Genomic DNA, 13,436 nt, shown 5'->3' with positions numbered 1-13,436 from the left:
TTTTGAATGGGGAGGTGGGTGTGGTTAGGGTTTGGAGGGGGATAGGGTGTAGGGAGTTTCGATTGAGGGGATTGGCGGGTTGGTTTTGTCTCGGATTTGGACTTGGATCTTAGGTAGAGCCTGGATGTCAGCTGTAGAAGAAACCATAGGGTCGTCAATTGTGATTGGTGGGGTGTAAAGGGTAGGAATACCTGAAATCTATTCGCGAATATCTACAGAATAGGATTCCACGCCCTACCTTGCACCTGGGCCTCCCCCGATGCAGCCCACGGAACATGACCGTTCAAGACCGACACGCCAGCTACCGATGCATTCATCATCCTACAAACCGCATGCATAGCACCATTCAGCACCTCGGGCTGCGGATCGATAACCCTCTCATAAACAAGCAGCAGAATAGTTCGCCCCCGGAACCAATTTGGCAGCACCCTCTCGTCAGCCCGATATGGTGAAATACCACCAGCGATAGCCCCTGCGCTCTGCATGCCATCGTACATCTTCACCGCGCCCTCACTAGTCTCCCCGCAGTTTTCGTCAGTCCAGCACACGCGGAAATGGTTGTTATGCATATAAACGCTCCCGAGCCAGCCATATGTAGCGGTTTGGGGCACGCCGTTGGAGTCAAGGTAGGAGAATGAAAAGCCCTGTGTGTGGTTGTTGACGGTCACGCGCTCGTCGAGGGTGACAATCATGAGTGGAAGGGATGTTATTCTGCATTCGCGGATAACTGCATCTTCGAGGGAGCAGTCGCGGCAGGGGAATAGAGAACCTGGGGCGAAGGGGCGGGAGATGACTTCTTGGATGGAGAGGCCGTCTTTGTCACTTGGGTGGACAGGTGGCGTGACGAAGGATGACTGGAAGGAAGTCGAAGTCGATGGGGCTTGATCTGCCCGGCGACATGAACAGTACATTATCGTCTCGATGCAGGAGAACTGGAATTGACGGATGCTAGTCGTCGCCGTGGCCCAGACGCTCCAGACGGAGTTGAACCGGTCGACTCTGATGGCTGCGAATTCTTCAGCGAGTACGTTTTAGAGTATCGCGGAGAGTGGTACTTTCGTCGCGGGAGAGCACGTCCCAGTTTGCGTCTGTGGCATCGATGAAAGCCTTTTCTGCGCGGGAGAGACGGGTGGTCCAGCCTGGTTGTTTGCGATCATAGAATGTGAATCCGGCGTCTAGGAGCTTTCCTACGCCGATTGCACAGTCAACAGCGCACGAGTTATCCTGCAAGATGGGGCTGTGGCCGCGGTAGGAGAAGAGGTTTCCGGTTGGGCTGAAACTTACCTCGTTGATCATTGTGTCGCTGATGGCTATTTTGGGATGTAGCGGGGACAGAGGAGACGATGAATCTATAGAGATCGTCTTCGCATGTAGCGAGGAGCTGTGGACGAGGGGATCTACGAGTTGCGGTGGGATCGCGCTCGAGGTCTGCGTAGGCAAACTGCATGACGGCTCATTCGACTGCTTCGAACATGGGATGGTGCTGGACTGGTGGAAGATGGATGAAGCTGCCGATGTCGGTGAAGTTGGACGTAGGGTCAGTCATGGTTGCATCTTGCATTTGGGCATCGCCATCGTCATCTCCATTTCCATTTTCATCACCATTGTCTTCCTGACCTGAACCTGTCGGCTCACCCTGCACCGAAGAACTCGCCAATAACATCCTCTCCACATACACATCCGGCAATAACCCCAACGCATGTCTCGGCCTTATAAACCCGACGCCCGTTCCCACACCAAGCACCGGCGGGTCCGGATACCATCTACTAGCAGGCACAACACCCCTCGCAACAGCACAAGAAAGCAATCTCGGACCAGCATCCTTCATAAAATTACAAGCCTCCACTCAGTTCCTCGGCTTATGCATCTCATTCATATGATGAAACAGCTTCATCAACGCGCGTAGCATCCGGGCACTGGTCACGCGGCCGTAGACGCAGGAGTCCATGCCCCAAAAGTGGAAAGTGAAGATTGCGTCGACGACTGAGCGGAGTATTTCTTTAGCTACTTCTTCGGGGGTTTCGCCCCAGAGAGATATTAGGCAAGGAGGGTTAGAGAGGGTGTTTAGGTTTAAGGGGTGGGTCATGGCGGAGAATTAAGGGGACGTTGGGGTCCATTCTGATAGCGATGGTTGATAGGTTGGCGTTTGTTAGAATATCATGGTTTGCACAGCAACTTTATGTTTCTGAAGGTGAAGAGCAGCGACCCTGGATATCATGATGCTTAAATACTCCAGGACCAATGCCGGCTATTGTCTAGACTAGGAAATGACATGAAAGACGTATCAATGAATCTAGACGAATCCTCGATTCATAGCAATGGTCAGCATCTTACGGGACTGACGCTTTTGTCCTGTCATTGACCACAGGACAAGAGAAACAACGAGTTTGATGGGACTATTCTGTCGACAGTTTCCTTGAAAGAGACAGCTCTTGAGAATCATTGTACGGCAATTGCTTTATTGCATTGTTGAAACACGAGCAATAATATTACTTAATTTTAATTCTGCCAAAGAAAATTTAAAACAAGGATATTAATCAGTGCTATTTGCAGACAATACTGATGGTTTACATTGAAGAGCATAACAACGACAGTTCTATGAGACCGAAAGCAGGGCAACAAAATCACGTGCGCTGACTAACCAGACCACTAATTTAACCTTCTTAGTACTAGTGTCCCTCCAAGCGAGCCCTCAGTACACTATTCCATATGCGGTTAGCGACCTGCTTACCCGATCCCACAATCGGGGAAAGCAAAGTTGGCAAAGCCCAGCGGCCGACTTTTACCTCCTCTCCTTCCATCCCTCTCGCTGTCGACAACCTATCGCGTACCGTCGCGCCCATCGCCCATCATGTGTACGTTGCCCTCGCTGCTCTCGCTTGCTGTGATTTCGCTTTCTATGGATTTGTCGGGGGGAATTTTGGGCTCGAGTTGGAATTATGAATGGGGATATGGATGGGGATATTGATATCGAAAGTGGAAGGGAAGCTAACGGACTGAAATGACAGCGCTCGTGCCCGACGAGAAGACGAACTTCCAGTACATCTTGCGTCTGCTCAACACCAATGTTGACGGCAAGCAGAAGATCATGATCGCCTTGACCCAGATCAAGGGTGTTGGTCGCCGTTACTCCAACTTGGTCTGCAAGAAGGCCGATGTTGACCTCAGCAAGCGGTACGTCGTCTCCGATACAGAATACGTGAATTCGAGGTCCAAATCTACGGGAATTTGATATGGCAACAACACGGAGATAACAGAGAAAGACAACTAACTTGATAATCAAACAGCGCTGGTGAACTCACCACTGAAGAACTCGAGCGTGTGGTCACCATCCTCCAGAACCCCACCCAGTACAAGATCCCCACATGGTTCCTGAACAGACAGCGCGACATCGCCGACGGCAAGGACTCCCAGGTCGTCTCCAACTCCCTCGACAGCAAGGTCCGTGAGGATCTCGAGCGTCTCAAGCGTATCCGCTCCCACCGTGGTCTGCGTCACTACTGGGGTCTGCGTGTGCGTGGTCAGCACACCAAGACTACCGGTCGCCGTGGCCGTACCGTCGGTGTCAGCAAGAAGAAGGGCTAAATTATCTCGCTTTATTCTTTTTTTGTGTACGACATTCGAGAGGGTCATATCAAAACAATTCAATTTTTTCAATATCAAGTTCCTTTTCGTGATTTTGTCACTCGTCGGTGTTATTTGATGGGCTACAGTACTGTGTACGTTGGTATCGACGGCTTTCATGGGGACTGGGACGGACTGGGATCTGTAGAATGGATCAATGGCCTGGTCAAAAAGCGAAAAGCATACATTTATGAATGAAGATTTTCAAATACGCTTCCTTTGCTTGTCTATTTTCTTGTTCTACGGTATGGACACTGCAGTATGTATATATACATTGCAGATGGTCTTGTGTCCGGGCTCTATCTAGTCTAGGCCGTACTCAAGCTAGTTACATGATTTACTAACCATGAGTCTGGCCCTGTCAAGTGGAGTGGGATTTATTTCTAGTTTGTAAATTCAGCTTACAGTACTCCGTATGATACCGTTTCTGCATGTCTAATTCATATGAAAGTCGGCATCTTCATTCGCCATAATACTCTCGGATTATGCTACGATAGTCTTAGCCCGGTCGGAAGACTCCGATCCCAGTAAAGTACATCTACAGGTACTCAGGGCCATATCTTATCAATCCGTTCATTGCAGCTATTAAAGTCCAAACGTATCTGTAGTAAAGACATTCAACCATATCAGCAAGCCATCATTGCAAGCCATAAAACAAATCCAATGTGTACACATGAGCGAGTATAACATTCAAAGCATTATTGCAATACTGTTAACGCCAGGTCTAGCTGTACTGCGACCAGCTTAGAACCATTCACCGCCGATCCAGCGGTTGAAGAACTCCAGACCGGCCTCAGGCTGGTCCATGGGAACCATGTGGCCTCCGCCGTAGAGACGCATGAAGGTGAAGTTGCCGTGGGACTTGACCTGGCCAATCTTCTTGCCCTTGTGCTCGTGGTCCACGACTTCAATGTCCTCCAAGGCGGCAGCAGCGTACTTCTCCTGGCCGGGCCACTCGAGAGCCTCGGTCCAGGCCTTGTTGCCCAGCCAGTTGCAGATGAAGTCGGCATCACCAGCGTAGATCAGGACAGGGATCTGCTCAAGAAGGTCGGGGACCAGGCGATGGTAGGGCTTCATCCAGTCACCGTGGAGCAGGAAGTTACGGTTGATGTCAAAGTTGCACGAGTCATAGCCCTGGACCTCAGCACCAACGGCCTCGCGAACCTCGGGCTTGTTCAGGTACTCAGAGACATAGTCCATGCCCTTGTAGCACAGGTCGGTCCCAGGATCACACTGGGTGCGGACATCATAGACGTTCTGTCCAGTTTGCTGGTAAGGGCCAATGAGGGCGTTGTTGCAGTAAATTGAAGCGGGAACGCACAGGAAGGCACTCTCGGTGTTGTAGCATGTCTCAATCAGGGATTTGCAGCGGGGCAGGGCATTGTCCATGGACTGGCAGCTGGACTCATCCAAGACAGCCGGGTAGCCACCTTCGCCACAAGCCATGGGGCGGTAGTAATCGTACTGGGTGAGGCCGTCGGTGAGACCGTTACCAATTAGAATGGACTTAAGGTTGATGTTACGCTTCTTGTGAGACAGGATCTCGGAAGCAAAAACAGGGATGTAGTGACCAGCGTACGACTCTCCAGAAATGTGGAAGTCCTGCTTCGCATACTGAGGGAATTGCTTGAAGAAGAGTGTGAGCAAGGCATAGACATCCTTGCCAGCAGCCACCGTGTCACTGACGGGCGAACCACTGTACGAGTATCCGACGTTGACAGGCTGGTCAAGGAAGATGACAGAGGCGTTGGAGTTCCAGGCGTAGTCATTGTAAATCGGCTTGATGTTCTCACCGATGCTGCTAGGGCCCAGCTCCAAAAACAGACCGGTGAGAGACGAGCAGCCAGGGCCACCATTCAACCAGAGAACAACAGGATCATTCTCAGGGTCGTTGCGAGATTCGAAAAACCCTGGCAAGTCAGCATCTGCAAAAATTCAGCGAACAACGGGATCACCCACAGTAGAACAAATGCTTGTCATTCTCATTGTCATCCAAGTACCCAGTGTACTGCTTAACACCAGGATCAATCCCCAAAGAAGCAGGATCCGTCTTCTTGACTCTGAGATCATACGCCTCAAGCTTCCCATCAACCTCACGCTCCTTCTCTCCATTCTCATTAGTAACCCACACGCCCTGAACATCCTCGCCACGAACAACGTGGTCCCAATGGGAGTCCGGACGACGAGTATGCTTCTTGGGCAGCGAGAAGAGCGGATTGTGGCCCATGGTCTCAGGGAACTTAGCCGAGACCTCATCCCAGAGGTTGCGAGCCTCGTCGGACAGGGTCTCGAGCTGCTCCTGGAAGCTGTGGAGCGGCTTGGAGAGGCTCTCGGAGAAGCTCTCGGAGGCCTTCTTGGGCGAGGAGATGATCTGCTGGAAGGGGACAGCCGCAGTGGCCGCGCCCACCAGCATGGTAGCTGGGAGGAGTCTCATTGTGTGTGCACTTGACTCGATTATTGATGATTGTGAGGAGATGATGATGACCTGGCTGGATAACACGGAACCAGGCACGAAGGGACCTTGGCGGTCTAGATTGTAGGCAGCTTATCAGTATCTGTATCAGGCTAGAGATGGGTGGGCAACATACAGTGTAGTTAATCACAGATAGATGGCTGATTGATGAACCATCCAGTAACTGAATGGAAGATGGAGATGAAGAAAGGAAAGGAAAGGATGAAATGGAAGAAATGGAGAAAGGAAGAGGAGGTCAGATGATGCGATGGACGCCGGTTCGGACATGACGACTCCAACAGCATGCCCGAGGTGATAGGGAGGCAGCCAATCAGCGCTCAGGGCGGCGGCTGGCGGATAAACAACACATCCGGCTGAGTCAGGCCTGCGTCATTGTATGATATTTTTGATTTTTGAGCAGGGCATCTTTCTACTGTCAACATAGAGATAGAGAGATAACGCAGTCTCTAAACGCCAAAATGCCTATCAACCAACCCTCCAATCAGATCAAATTCACCAACGTCTCAGTCGTGCGACTGAAGAAGGGTAGCCCCCCCTCTCACCTTCTACAATCAGATATTAACTGAATGAACAGGCAAAAAACGCTTCGAACTAGCCTGCTACAAAAACAAACTGCTCGAATACCGCTCCGGCGCCGAAAAAGACCTCGACAATGTTCTCCAAGTCCCTACTATCTTCCTCTCAGTCTCAAAAGCCCAAACAGCCCCCTCCGCCGAACTAGCCAAGTCCTTTGGCCCCTCCACCCCCCAGGATGAAATCCGACAAGAAATTCTCCGCAAAGGCGAAGTCCAAGTCGGCGAGCGCGAGCGCAAAGAGATCCAAGAGCGCGTCGAAAAGGAGATGCTGGATATTGTGTCCGGGCGGGTAGTCGATCCGGGGACGAAGAGGGTGTACACGTCGGGGATGATTTCGAAGGCGTTGGATCAGTTAAGCTCGGCAAGTGGGCAGCAGGCGCAGGTACAGAGTGCCGAGGTGGAAGCTGCGAATGAGGAGGGGAGGGTGGCAGCGCCGCGGAAACCGTTGTGGAGGGGCGTTGATCCGAATAAATCGGCGAAGAGTCAGGCGTTGGAGGCTATGAAGGCTCTTATTGCGTGGCAGCCGATTCCTGTTATGCGAGCTCGGATGCGTCTACGGATTACTTGTCCTGTAAATCTACTCAAGCAAGCCATCAAAGCTGCACCTGGGGCCAACGGCGGCAGCGAAGGCAAGAAAGAAGAAGCACCTAGCGGCGGAGGGTCATCGAAACCGAAGAACAAGAAAGGCGGGAAAGGCAATAAAAAATCACGCAAGGGCGATTCAGACGATGAACTCGACACACCCGCACCACCTGCGAAGGAATCGAAACAATCTAAAGACTCCGAGGTAGAAACACCAACAAAAACACCGGGCACCGTTAAGGATAAGATCCTAAGCTACATTGAATCTGTCGAAACACAAGAAGTCATCGGTGGTGATGAATGGGAAGTCGTTGGGTTTGCGGATCCGGGAGCTTACAAAGGGTTGAATGAGTTTGTGGGCAATGAGACTCGTGGTAGGGGTAGAGTGGAGGTTCTGGATATGACAGTTACGCAGGAAGAGTAACGTACATTCTTTTGTACTGTTTGTTCGTTGACAGAACTGCGCGGATATATATCTGATGGGAGTTCATGATTGGTCAAAAGTTAGATATCCTCAATTCATTTTGTTTCCACACATTTACAACTAGGATCCCTCGGAAGCCCTCCGTCTTCGTACTCGTATTATTCCAACCATCCGACTAGCCTCGACCCCGATGCCCCTCCTTCGTACTCGCAGAACCCCATCGAACCCCATTCCTCTCCACACAGTATACACAGTACACACATGGTACGGAATACGCACATAGTACCCATCGATAGTTAAATATCACCAGACAACCCCTGAGTATGGACTATGCCGTACTACATAAACTACGCCTCCTAGCGACAAAGTTCGCCCGGTCGATCACGATTGGCACGTCAGGTGTTAGGCGACCAACGAGGGTTGCTATTGTCTTGGCGGGGGTGATAGTTGCCAAGAATGGAGAATGGGGATGACAAGCCGGGGCAGAGGATGGTCGGTGCTGGCGGGTTAACAAAGTACTATGGGGTACTATTCACTATCTGTGCACGGATACGGTGTATGGGGTAACTGATACTTCTAGATGCGTAAATTCAAGTACAGATCTAAATTCTAGCAGCATAGATACAGCGAAGAGAAAGAATTGCGTGGCAGTGGCCGACTCGGACCATGCATGCATGACTGAAACAAAAAGAACCTCCATAACGGGTATACACGCTCGAATGCATACACAAGCAAAACAAAGCAAAGCAAACAAAAAGCCCAGGGGTGCTTGTCAAACGACAAACAATGCAAGCAACGCCAGTTCACGCCTTTACCGGATCTGAAGCGGTACAGGAAGTCGTAAAAAGAATGCCCAGAGTTCAAAGTCGGACAGATCAGTCGTAAAAGGAATACAGCGCACACCAGTGTCCGCGAGAATGCCAGATGTTGGTAATGTCACAAATAAAAGGATGTAATTGGTTAATAGATCTGCACTGCGTTCAACGCTCGTGTCAGATCGTCAGGAGAGAATGGCATGTAGGCGGCACCCTTCGGCGACATGGGTGGGGGAGAGGCGGTTCGTAAGACGGGAGAAGTGTAACGAATGGTTTCTTTGATGTTGCATATTGAACCGTCTCGGTGGTTTTCGGGAAGCAGGGTCATCATCGAGCCGCTGTAACTGTCGGGATCGACCATGGTGGAAGATTGCGAACCCCCATCCGCCTGGCGTTGGGTGTCTTCAACCTGAGTGACAGTAGGAGACGCTAATTGGTCAATATTTTTGATAAGAAAAGCCAAGTACATTGAAAACTTACTGTCCATGACATCCACATCTGGAGCAGGCTCTTCTGTCACTTGATCTGGAGCAATTTCCTCATCCTCCTGGGGTCGATTTTGTTGTGGCGGTCTTATGTAGTCGGGTAACGAGGTACACGGGGAGAGCGAAATGTCTTGCGAACGTGGACGCTCAGCTGTGGCCGTCTGGAAAGACCATGCTGCCAGTTGTTTTTGGTGCTCTGGATCGAACGGCCCCTTGAATTTCGATTTGGGAACCTCATTGCGACGGTAGTATTCGATCTTGATGCCATTCCGGTTGGTCTTGGGGGCGGTTGTGAGCGAGGAGCGGCGGAAAACTCGTTTAACTCTGTCTCGAAGCGCCATTTTGATTGTGTTGTTGGATATGGTGGAAAGGAATGATACGTGACAGGGATATAGGGCACGTCGAGTCCAGACAATTTGAGGCGAGAACGAATAGCGTCAAGTCGGAGCGTTTACGGCAGTAGACGAGTCCCAAGCAGGGAGACGCGGGGGAGGGTGTGCAAGCACAGGCGAGGAACGATGCAGCGGGAATCCCGTGGGATCATCGCTGTGAGTATACAGAGCAGTATGGTGAGAGGAGAGGTCCTTTGGTCTAGAAAGATAGAGGGCAGAAGAAAAGAAGAAAAGAGGAAATCTGGGCAATAAGAATCAAAATAGTAATCGGGCGTAGTCATAATCCCGCATTATCCTCGATAAGCGGGCGGAGATTCCGGAGTTACTCTTTGCATACTGTACGGTACGGTATCCAAGTTGCCCCATAGGGTAGCCGGAAAAAGTTACAATACGCCCTATGTAACATCCCACAATGTTGCAATCATACAGGTTCTAGAATACAGTACTAGATTATATGATTATTACTCGTATTGCTGCACATAATTCTTCGATATATTGCCTACTCCTATAGATATGAATAAGATTCAACTGTAGTAATCTGTTCTCTGTACTCTCGTACAGGCAATAGAGAACAGGTGGCAATGCAAAGAAGGATTCCAGAACGGCCAACGCATTCCGATCGACAAGGTCAGCAGAGAACATCCAAGGTACCGTACGTTATCGTAACAATACGGACCATGGTTTGTCGAATAGGACTAGAACCTCCAACGTCACTTCTCCCCCTAAACCGGTTTAGTCCGGTGGGTTCCGGTGGGTGCCAATGCGCTCTGCCCCGCCAGCGCCTCCACTCGGCACGCTGCTTCCGGTTAATTTTTTATATTTGCAATATTTAATTAATTAAGTAGAATTAATGTCAACAAGGCCGGCTGGCCCAATGGTAAGGCGCTTGACTACGAATCAAGAGATTGCAGGTTCGACCCCTGCGTCGGTCATTCTTTTTGTTTTTGCTGTATAATTCAACTGTACTTGTAAACGAGAACAGTGCAGCAACTCCATCTGGGGTACTCCAAAAATGACATGTCTTCTGATTGCGGTGAGCGTGAGACATGATGTCACTATATATTCCTTTTTTATAGCGTTGCGTGTCGATACATATTCAGCTGCTGTTATTCAGTTGCTGTTATTCAGTTGCTGTTATTCAGCTGCCTCATGTAAGAATCATCTGGAAGGCGAATAAACATAAGGCGGTTTTGGCACACCCAATGTAGGGATACTGGTCAAATAAGAGATGCACTGGTAAGCACTTGGCAGCTGTCATCACTTTATCCCTATTCAGCCTCGATATCATCATCGACCTGAACGCGGAAGGATGATGTAATCCGCTTGAAAGCGTTCCTGGGATTCCCCATTCAGTAATATGTTCCTGTCTGGAATGATCATAACACTAGCACAGAATATTCTGAATACAAGTCAGATATAAATCGGATAGATTCGCAGAGCTGGCATGCCCCACGTGGACAACCAATGAGTATTCTTCGTGCTGCTGCAGGCACGCGACCGGATCGCCGGATGCATAAATTGACAGAACCTTCAGAGATTGATAGAGGACATACACGGGTACTTGTACAGTATATAGACATAGACACATACACAGACACAAACACAGCTACTAAGTAGACATAAACACAACTGCGGAATCCACCCCCGTCCCTACATTCCAGCCCTGTGGCCCTGGCAAACTGTTGGAACCCTTTGATCTGGACGTGCTGACTCAATCAGACACAATGGAGGTGATGATTGCGAGAGATTTTATTTTTATTATATCCAGACACTCGGAATAAAGGAACAGTCCTACTGTTCAGTCTATATACTCTAGTATAGAGTACACTTAGCGTTGCTCAATCCAGCATAGACCCCGGATTAACGTTCCCCGACAACAGAAACCAAACAACCCATCCCTTTCTTTTTTTCTTTCTGTCCTCCTCCTCCCTCCTCCCCAGCTTGCTTTCAACGCCCTTCTCCCTACTGTTGCGTGCCTCTTTTGAGTAAGTTGCGTCCCATTCCCTTAAAGTTCTGCGTATTTCGCTTTTTTCCTCCCGGATCTCACTTCCTTCTCTCTGTGCGCTTCACCACGCGACACCACACAAACCACCCCCATACGTGGCAACTTGACAGCCACGTTGATCACTGTCATATCCGTGCGTTATCACTGCAGAACTGCAACTGACACCTCCCAGTTCAAGCAAGATGCCCAAGAAAGGTGGAAAAAACAAGGCCAAGTCCAAGGCCAAGGCTGCCGCAGCGGCTGCCCCCAAGAACGTCGCCACTGATGTCAAAGAGACCTTGTAAGTTGCGCGCATGCTGCGCGTATGCGCTGTGATTCTAGAGAGAAAGCACCAGGACGGAAGCTAACAAAGTCGCCTGCAGAACCCCCGGTCACCAGGTCGAAGAGAATGTCGCAAAGGCCGAAGGCGAAGTTGAGAAGACAACCGAGGCCAAGGACGCGCCTGCTTCCGCGACGGCTGATTCAACCGCCACCATTGCTCCCGATACCACTTCGAAGATTCCTACGGCCGCGCCTGAGTCCGCGGGGGCTGAACCGGTGAAGGAGGCTGAAAAGACCGTGTCGGAACCCGCGCCGGAGCCCATTGCGGAGCCCATTGCAGAGCCCATTGCAGAGCCCATTGCAGAGCCCATTGCAGAGCCCGAGCCGGAGATCGCAGAGGTTGTCAAGAAAGACAGTGTGCAGGAGGCTGTTGAAAAGGTGCAGGCTTCCAAGGAGGGTCATATTGCGACTCTCGATGGTGGGGAACAGGAGGGTGCAGGTAACACATTCCCCCTAAAATATGCGCCGTGCCTATATTAAAGGAGAACAGTTGTCCTGCCTGAAGCGACTGCCAAGGAGTCGACATTGATCTCTGCCCCTGAGACCGTTACCAAACCCACCGAGACAATAGAGACACCATCCGCCCCGGTGGCCGAGGAGACAGCTCCAGTTACAACGCTTCCTGAACGCCCTAGAGAAACCACCCAGCCACCCGCTGATAATGCCGAGGCGATCCACACCAAGCGCCCCTACGAGACCCCTTTATTCTTCAAGGAGGAGCAGAAACCTCCCAAAATGCCCAAAGTGGAGGGTGAACCGGCTGATGCTGAGCCTGAGGCTGAGCCTGCTGGCCAGGTCGTTTCAGGCCTCAATTCGGACGAGACCAAGGACTTGCACAAGGAGTCTAAGGATATTGCTACAGGTGGCAAGGAAGTGGCCGATGTGAACGCTACCAAGGAGGCTCCAGCTGCGGCCGTGGCCGCGGCCCCCGCTGTCGTTGCCCCTGCTGCTGCGCCGGTCGATGCTGAACCCGCTGCAGCAGTTGCTACAGAGACCAGGGCTGCTGAAGCCCCTGCGACGGAAGCAGTTCCCCCTCAGCCTGAAAAGGTGGCGGAACCAGAGATTGCTGCTGCGCCGGTCGACTCTGAGCCCGCTGCTGCGGCTGCTACAGAGACCAGGGTTGCTGAAGCCCCTGCGACGGAAGCAGTTCCCGCTCAACCTGAAAAGGTGGCAGAGCCAGAGATTGCTGCTCCTGCTGCTGTCGCTCCCGCTACCACTGCTCCGGCTGCTGAGCCTGCTGCGGCCCCTGTCACCGCCGCTCCTGAGGTCGCTAAGGAGAAGGCCGCTGAGGCGCCTAAGGAGGTTGTGCCGGAGACCAAGCCGGAAACCAAGCCGGAGCCTAAACCCGAAGCTCATCCCGAACCTACTAAGCCCGAAGCCGCCGCCGGTGCCGCCGCACCCGGAATAGCAGCACCCGCCGACAAAGCCGCCACAGCCGACCAACAAGCCGCTCAAGCACCCGAATCCGTCATCAAAAAGCCCGAACAGGCCAAGATGGCCGCTGGCAAGGCGGAGCAATCTGCACGCGACAACCTCGCCAAGGTCGAACAAGAAGGCAAGGATAAGGTCGAACAGGTGAAGGCCGAGAAAGCCGAAAAGCGCAAGAGCGGGTTCTTCGGCTGGTTAAAGAAGAAGGTCAAGGGTGATAAATAAGCAGATCTCCTTTGACCTCCAGTTTCCTTTGTTATCTCCTTTGTTCTTCGTTTTTTTCATTTCAATTCCTTCAGACTGCATGGCTTT

At 51.3% G+C, this 13,436-nt stretch overlaps 7 protein-coding genes and 1 non-coding gene across 8 annotated transcripts; 4 read left to right on the top strand and 4 right to left on the bottom strand.

Moving 5' to 3' along the window:
• Positions 1–24: 24 nt before the first annotated feature.
• EURHEDRAFT_551248 (uncharacterized protein) lies at positions 25–1,447 on the bottom strand (the record flags this gene model as incomplete). The annotated part of the gene is made up of 4 exons (XM_040787534.1): positions 25–191; positions 239–1,006; positions 1,029–1,187; positions 1,285–1,447. 4 exons carry the CDS (start codon positions 1,445–1,447, stop codon positions 25–27), a joined length of 1,257 nt encoding a protein of 418 aa, XP_040640820.1.
• A 6-nt stretch (positions 1,448–1,453) lies between these two features.
• On the bottom strand, positions 1,454–1,828 carry EURHEDRAFT_375727 (uncharacterized protein; the record flags this gene model as incomplete). The annotated part of the gene is made up of 1 exon (XM_040778774.1): positions 1,454–1,828. The coding sequence occupies one exon, from the start codon at positions 1,826–1,828 to the stop codon at positions 1,454–1,456; it is 375 nt and encodes a 124-aa protein (XP_040640819.1).
• A 947-nt stretch (positions 1,829–2,775) lies between these two features.
• Positions 2,776–3,920, top strand: EURHEDRAFT_495903 (40S ribosomal protein uS13). The gene is made up of 2 exons (XM_040785675.1): positions 2,776–3,174; positions 3,288–3,920. Exons 1-2 carry the CDS (start codon positions 3,002–3,004, stop codon positions 3,583–3,585), a joined length of 471 nt encoding a protein of 156 aa, XP_040640818.1. The 5' UTR covers positions 2,776–3,001; the 3' UTR covers positions 3,586–3,920.
• An 80-nt stretch (positions 3,921–4,000) lies between these two features.
• On the bottom strand, positions 4,001–6,348 carry cp3 (carboxypeptidase C PRC1). Its single transcript, XM_040781302.1, has 3 exons — positions 6,213–6,348; positions 5,584–6,153; positions 4,001–5,534 (listed from the first exon to the last, which is right to left on the bottom strand). Exons 2-3 carry the CDS (start codon positions 6,056–6,058, stop codon positions 4,369–4,371), a joined length of 1,641 nt encoding a protein of 546 aa, XP_040640817.1. The 5' UTR covers positions 6,059–6,153; positions 6,213–6,348; the 3' UTR covers positions 4,001–4,368.
• Positions 6,349–6,520: 172 nt separating this feature from the next.
• EURHEDRAFT_474322 (guanine nucleotide exchange factor SDO1) lies at positions 6,521–7,796 on the top strand. The gene is made up of 2 exons (XM_040785382.1): positions 6,521–6,622; positions 6,672–7,796. Exons 1-2 carry the CDS (start codon positions 6,556–6,558, stop codon positions 7,676–7,678), a joined length of 1,074 nt encoding a protein of 357 aa, XP_040640816.1. The 5' UTR covers positions 6,521–6,555; the 3' UTR covers positions 7,679–7,796.
• Positions 7,797–8,167: 371 nt separating this feature from the next.
• Positions 8,168–9,596, bottom strand: EURHEDRAFT_410166 (uncharacterized protein). Its single transcript, XM_040781301.1, has 2 exons — positions 8,974–9,596; positions 8,168–8,922 (listed from the first exon to the last, which is right to left on the bottom strand). The coding sequence occupies exons 1-2, from the start codon at positions 9,317–9,319 to the stop codon at positions 8,639–8,641; spliced, it is 630 nt and encodes a 209-aa protein (XP_040640815.1). The 5' UTR covers positions 9,320–9,596; the 3' UTR covers positions 8,168–8,638.
• A 634-nt stretch (positions 9,597–10,230) lies between these two features.
• Positions 10,231–10,302, top strand: EURHEDRAFT_t54. The gene has a single exon. It is a non-coding gene; the product is annotated as a tRNA-Arg (tRNA).
• A 1,255-nt stretch (positions 10,303–11,557) lies between these two features.
• Positions 11,558–13,349, top strand: EURHEDRAFT_375722 (uncharacterized protein; the record flags this gene model as incomplete). The annotated part of the gene is made up of 3 exons (XM_040778773.1): positions 11,558–11,655; positions 11,738–12,135; positions 12,187–13,349. The coding sequence occupies 3 exons, from the start codon at positions 11,558–11,560 to the stop codon at positions 13,347–13,349; spliced, it is 1,659 nt and encodes a 552-aa protein (XP_040640814.1).
• Positions 13,350–13,436: the final 87 nt, after the last annotated feature.

The sequence above is a fragment of the Aspergillus ruber genome (genome assembly GCF_000600275.1).
Source record: "Aspergillus ruber CBS 135680 unplaced genomic scaffold scaffold00006, whole genome shotgun sequence".
NCBI classification, from domain to species: Eukaryota; Fungi; Ascomycota; class Eurotiomycetes; order Eurotiales; family Aspergillaceae; genus Aspergillus; species Aspergillus ruber.
The sequence above is the reverse complement of the archived record's forward strand: the minus strand, read 5'-3'. Positions and strand labels throughout refer to the sequence as shown.

What these genes read in the sequence shown, in the direction of transcription:
- EURHEDRAFT_495903 (XM_040785675.1), top strand. Translation starts at nt 3,002, where the DNA reads ATGACAGCGCTCGTGCCCGACGAGAAGACGAACTTCCAGTACATCTTG. An exon ending in GATGTTGACCTCAGCAAGCG is followed by an intron (nt 3,175 to 3,287) that starts GTACGTCGTCTC and finishes ATAATCAAACAG; the next exon opens with CGCTGGTGAACTCACCACTG.
- cp3 (XM_040781302.1), bottom strand. Translation starts at nt 6,058, where the DNA reads ATGAGACTCCTCCCAGCTACCATGCTGGTGGGCGCGGCCACTGCGGCT. An exon ending in TGACAAGCATTTGTTCTACT is followed by an intron (nt 5,535 to 5,583) that starts GTGGGTGATCCC and finishes CTGACTTGCCAG; the next exon opens with GGTTTTTCGAATCTCGCAAC.
- EURHEDRAFT_474322 (XM_040785382.1), top strand. Translation starts at nt 6,556, where the DNA reads ATGCCTATCAACCAACCCTCCAATCAGATCAAATTCACCAACGTCTCA. An exon ending in AGTCGTGCGACTGAAGAAGG is followed by an intron (nt 6,623 to 6,671) that starts GTAGCCCCCCCT and finishes CTGAATGAACAG; the next exon opens with GCAAAAAACGCTTCGAACTA.
- EURHEDRAFT_410166 (XM_040781301.1), bottom strand. Translation starts at nt 9,319, where the DNA reads ATGGCGCTTCGAGACAGAGTTAAACGAGTTTTCCGCCGCTCCTCGCTC. An exon ending in AGATGTGGATGTCATGGACA is followed by an intron (nt 8,923 to 8,973) that starts GTAAGTTTTCAA and finishes TTGACCAATTAG; the next exon opens with CGTCTCCTACTGTCACTCAG.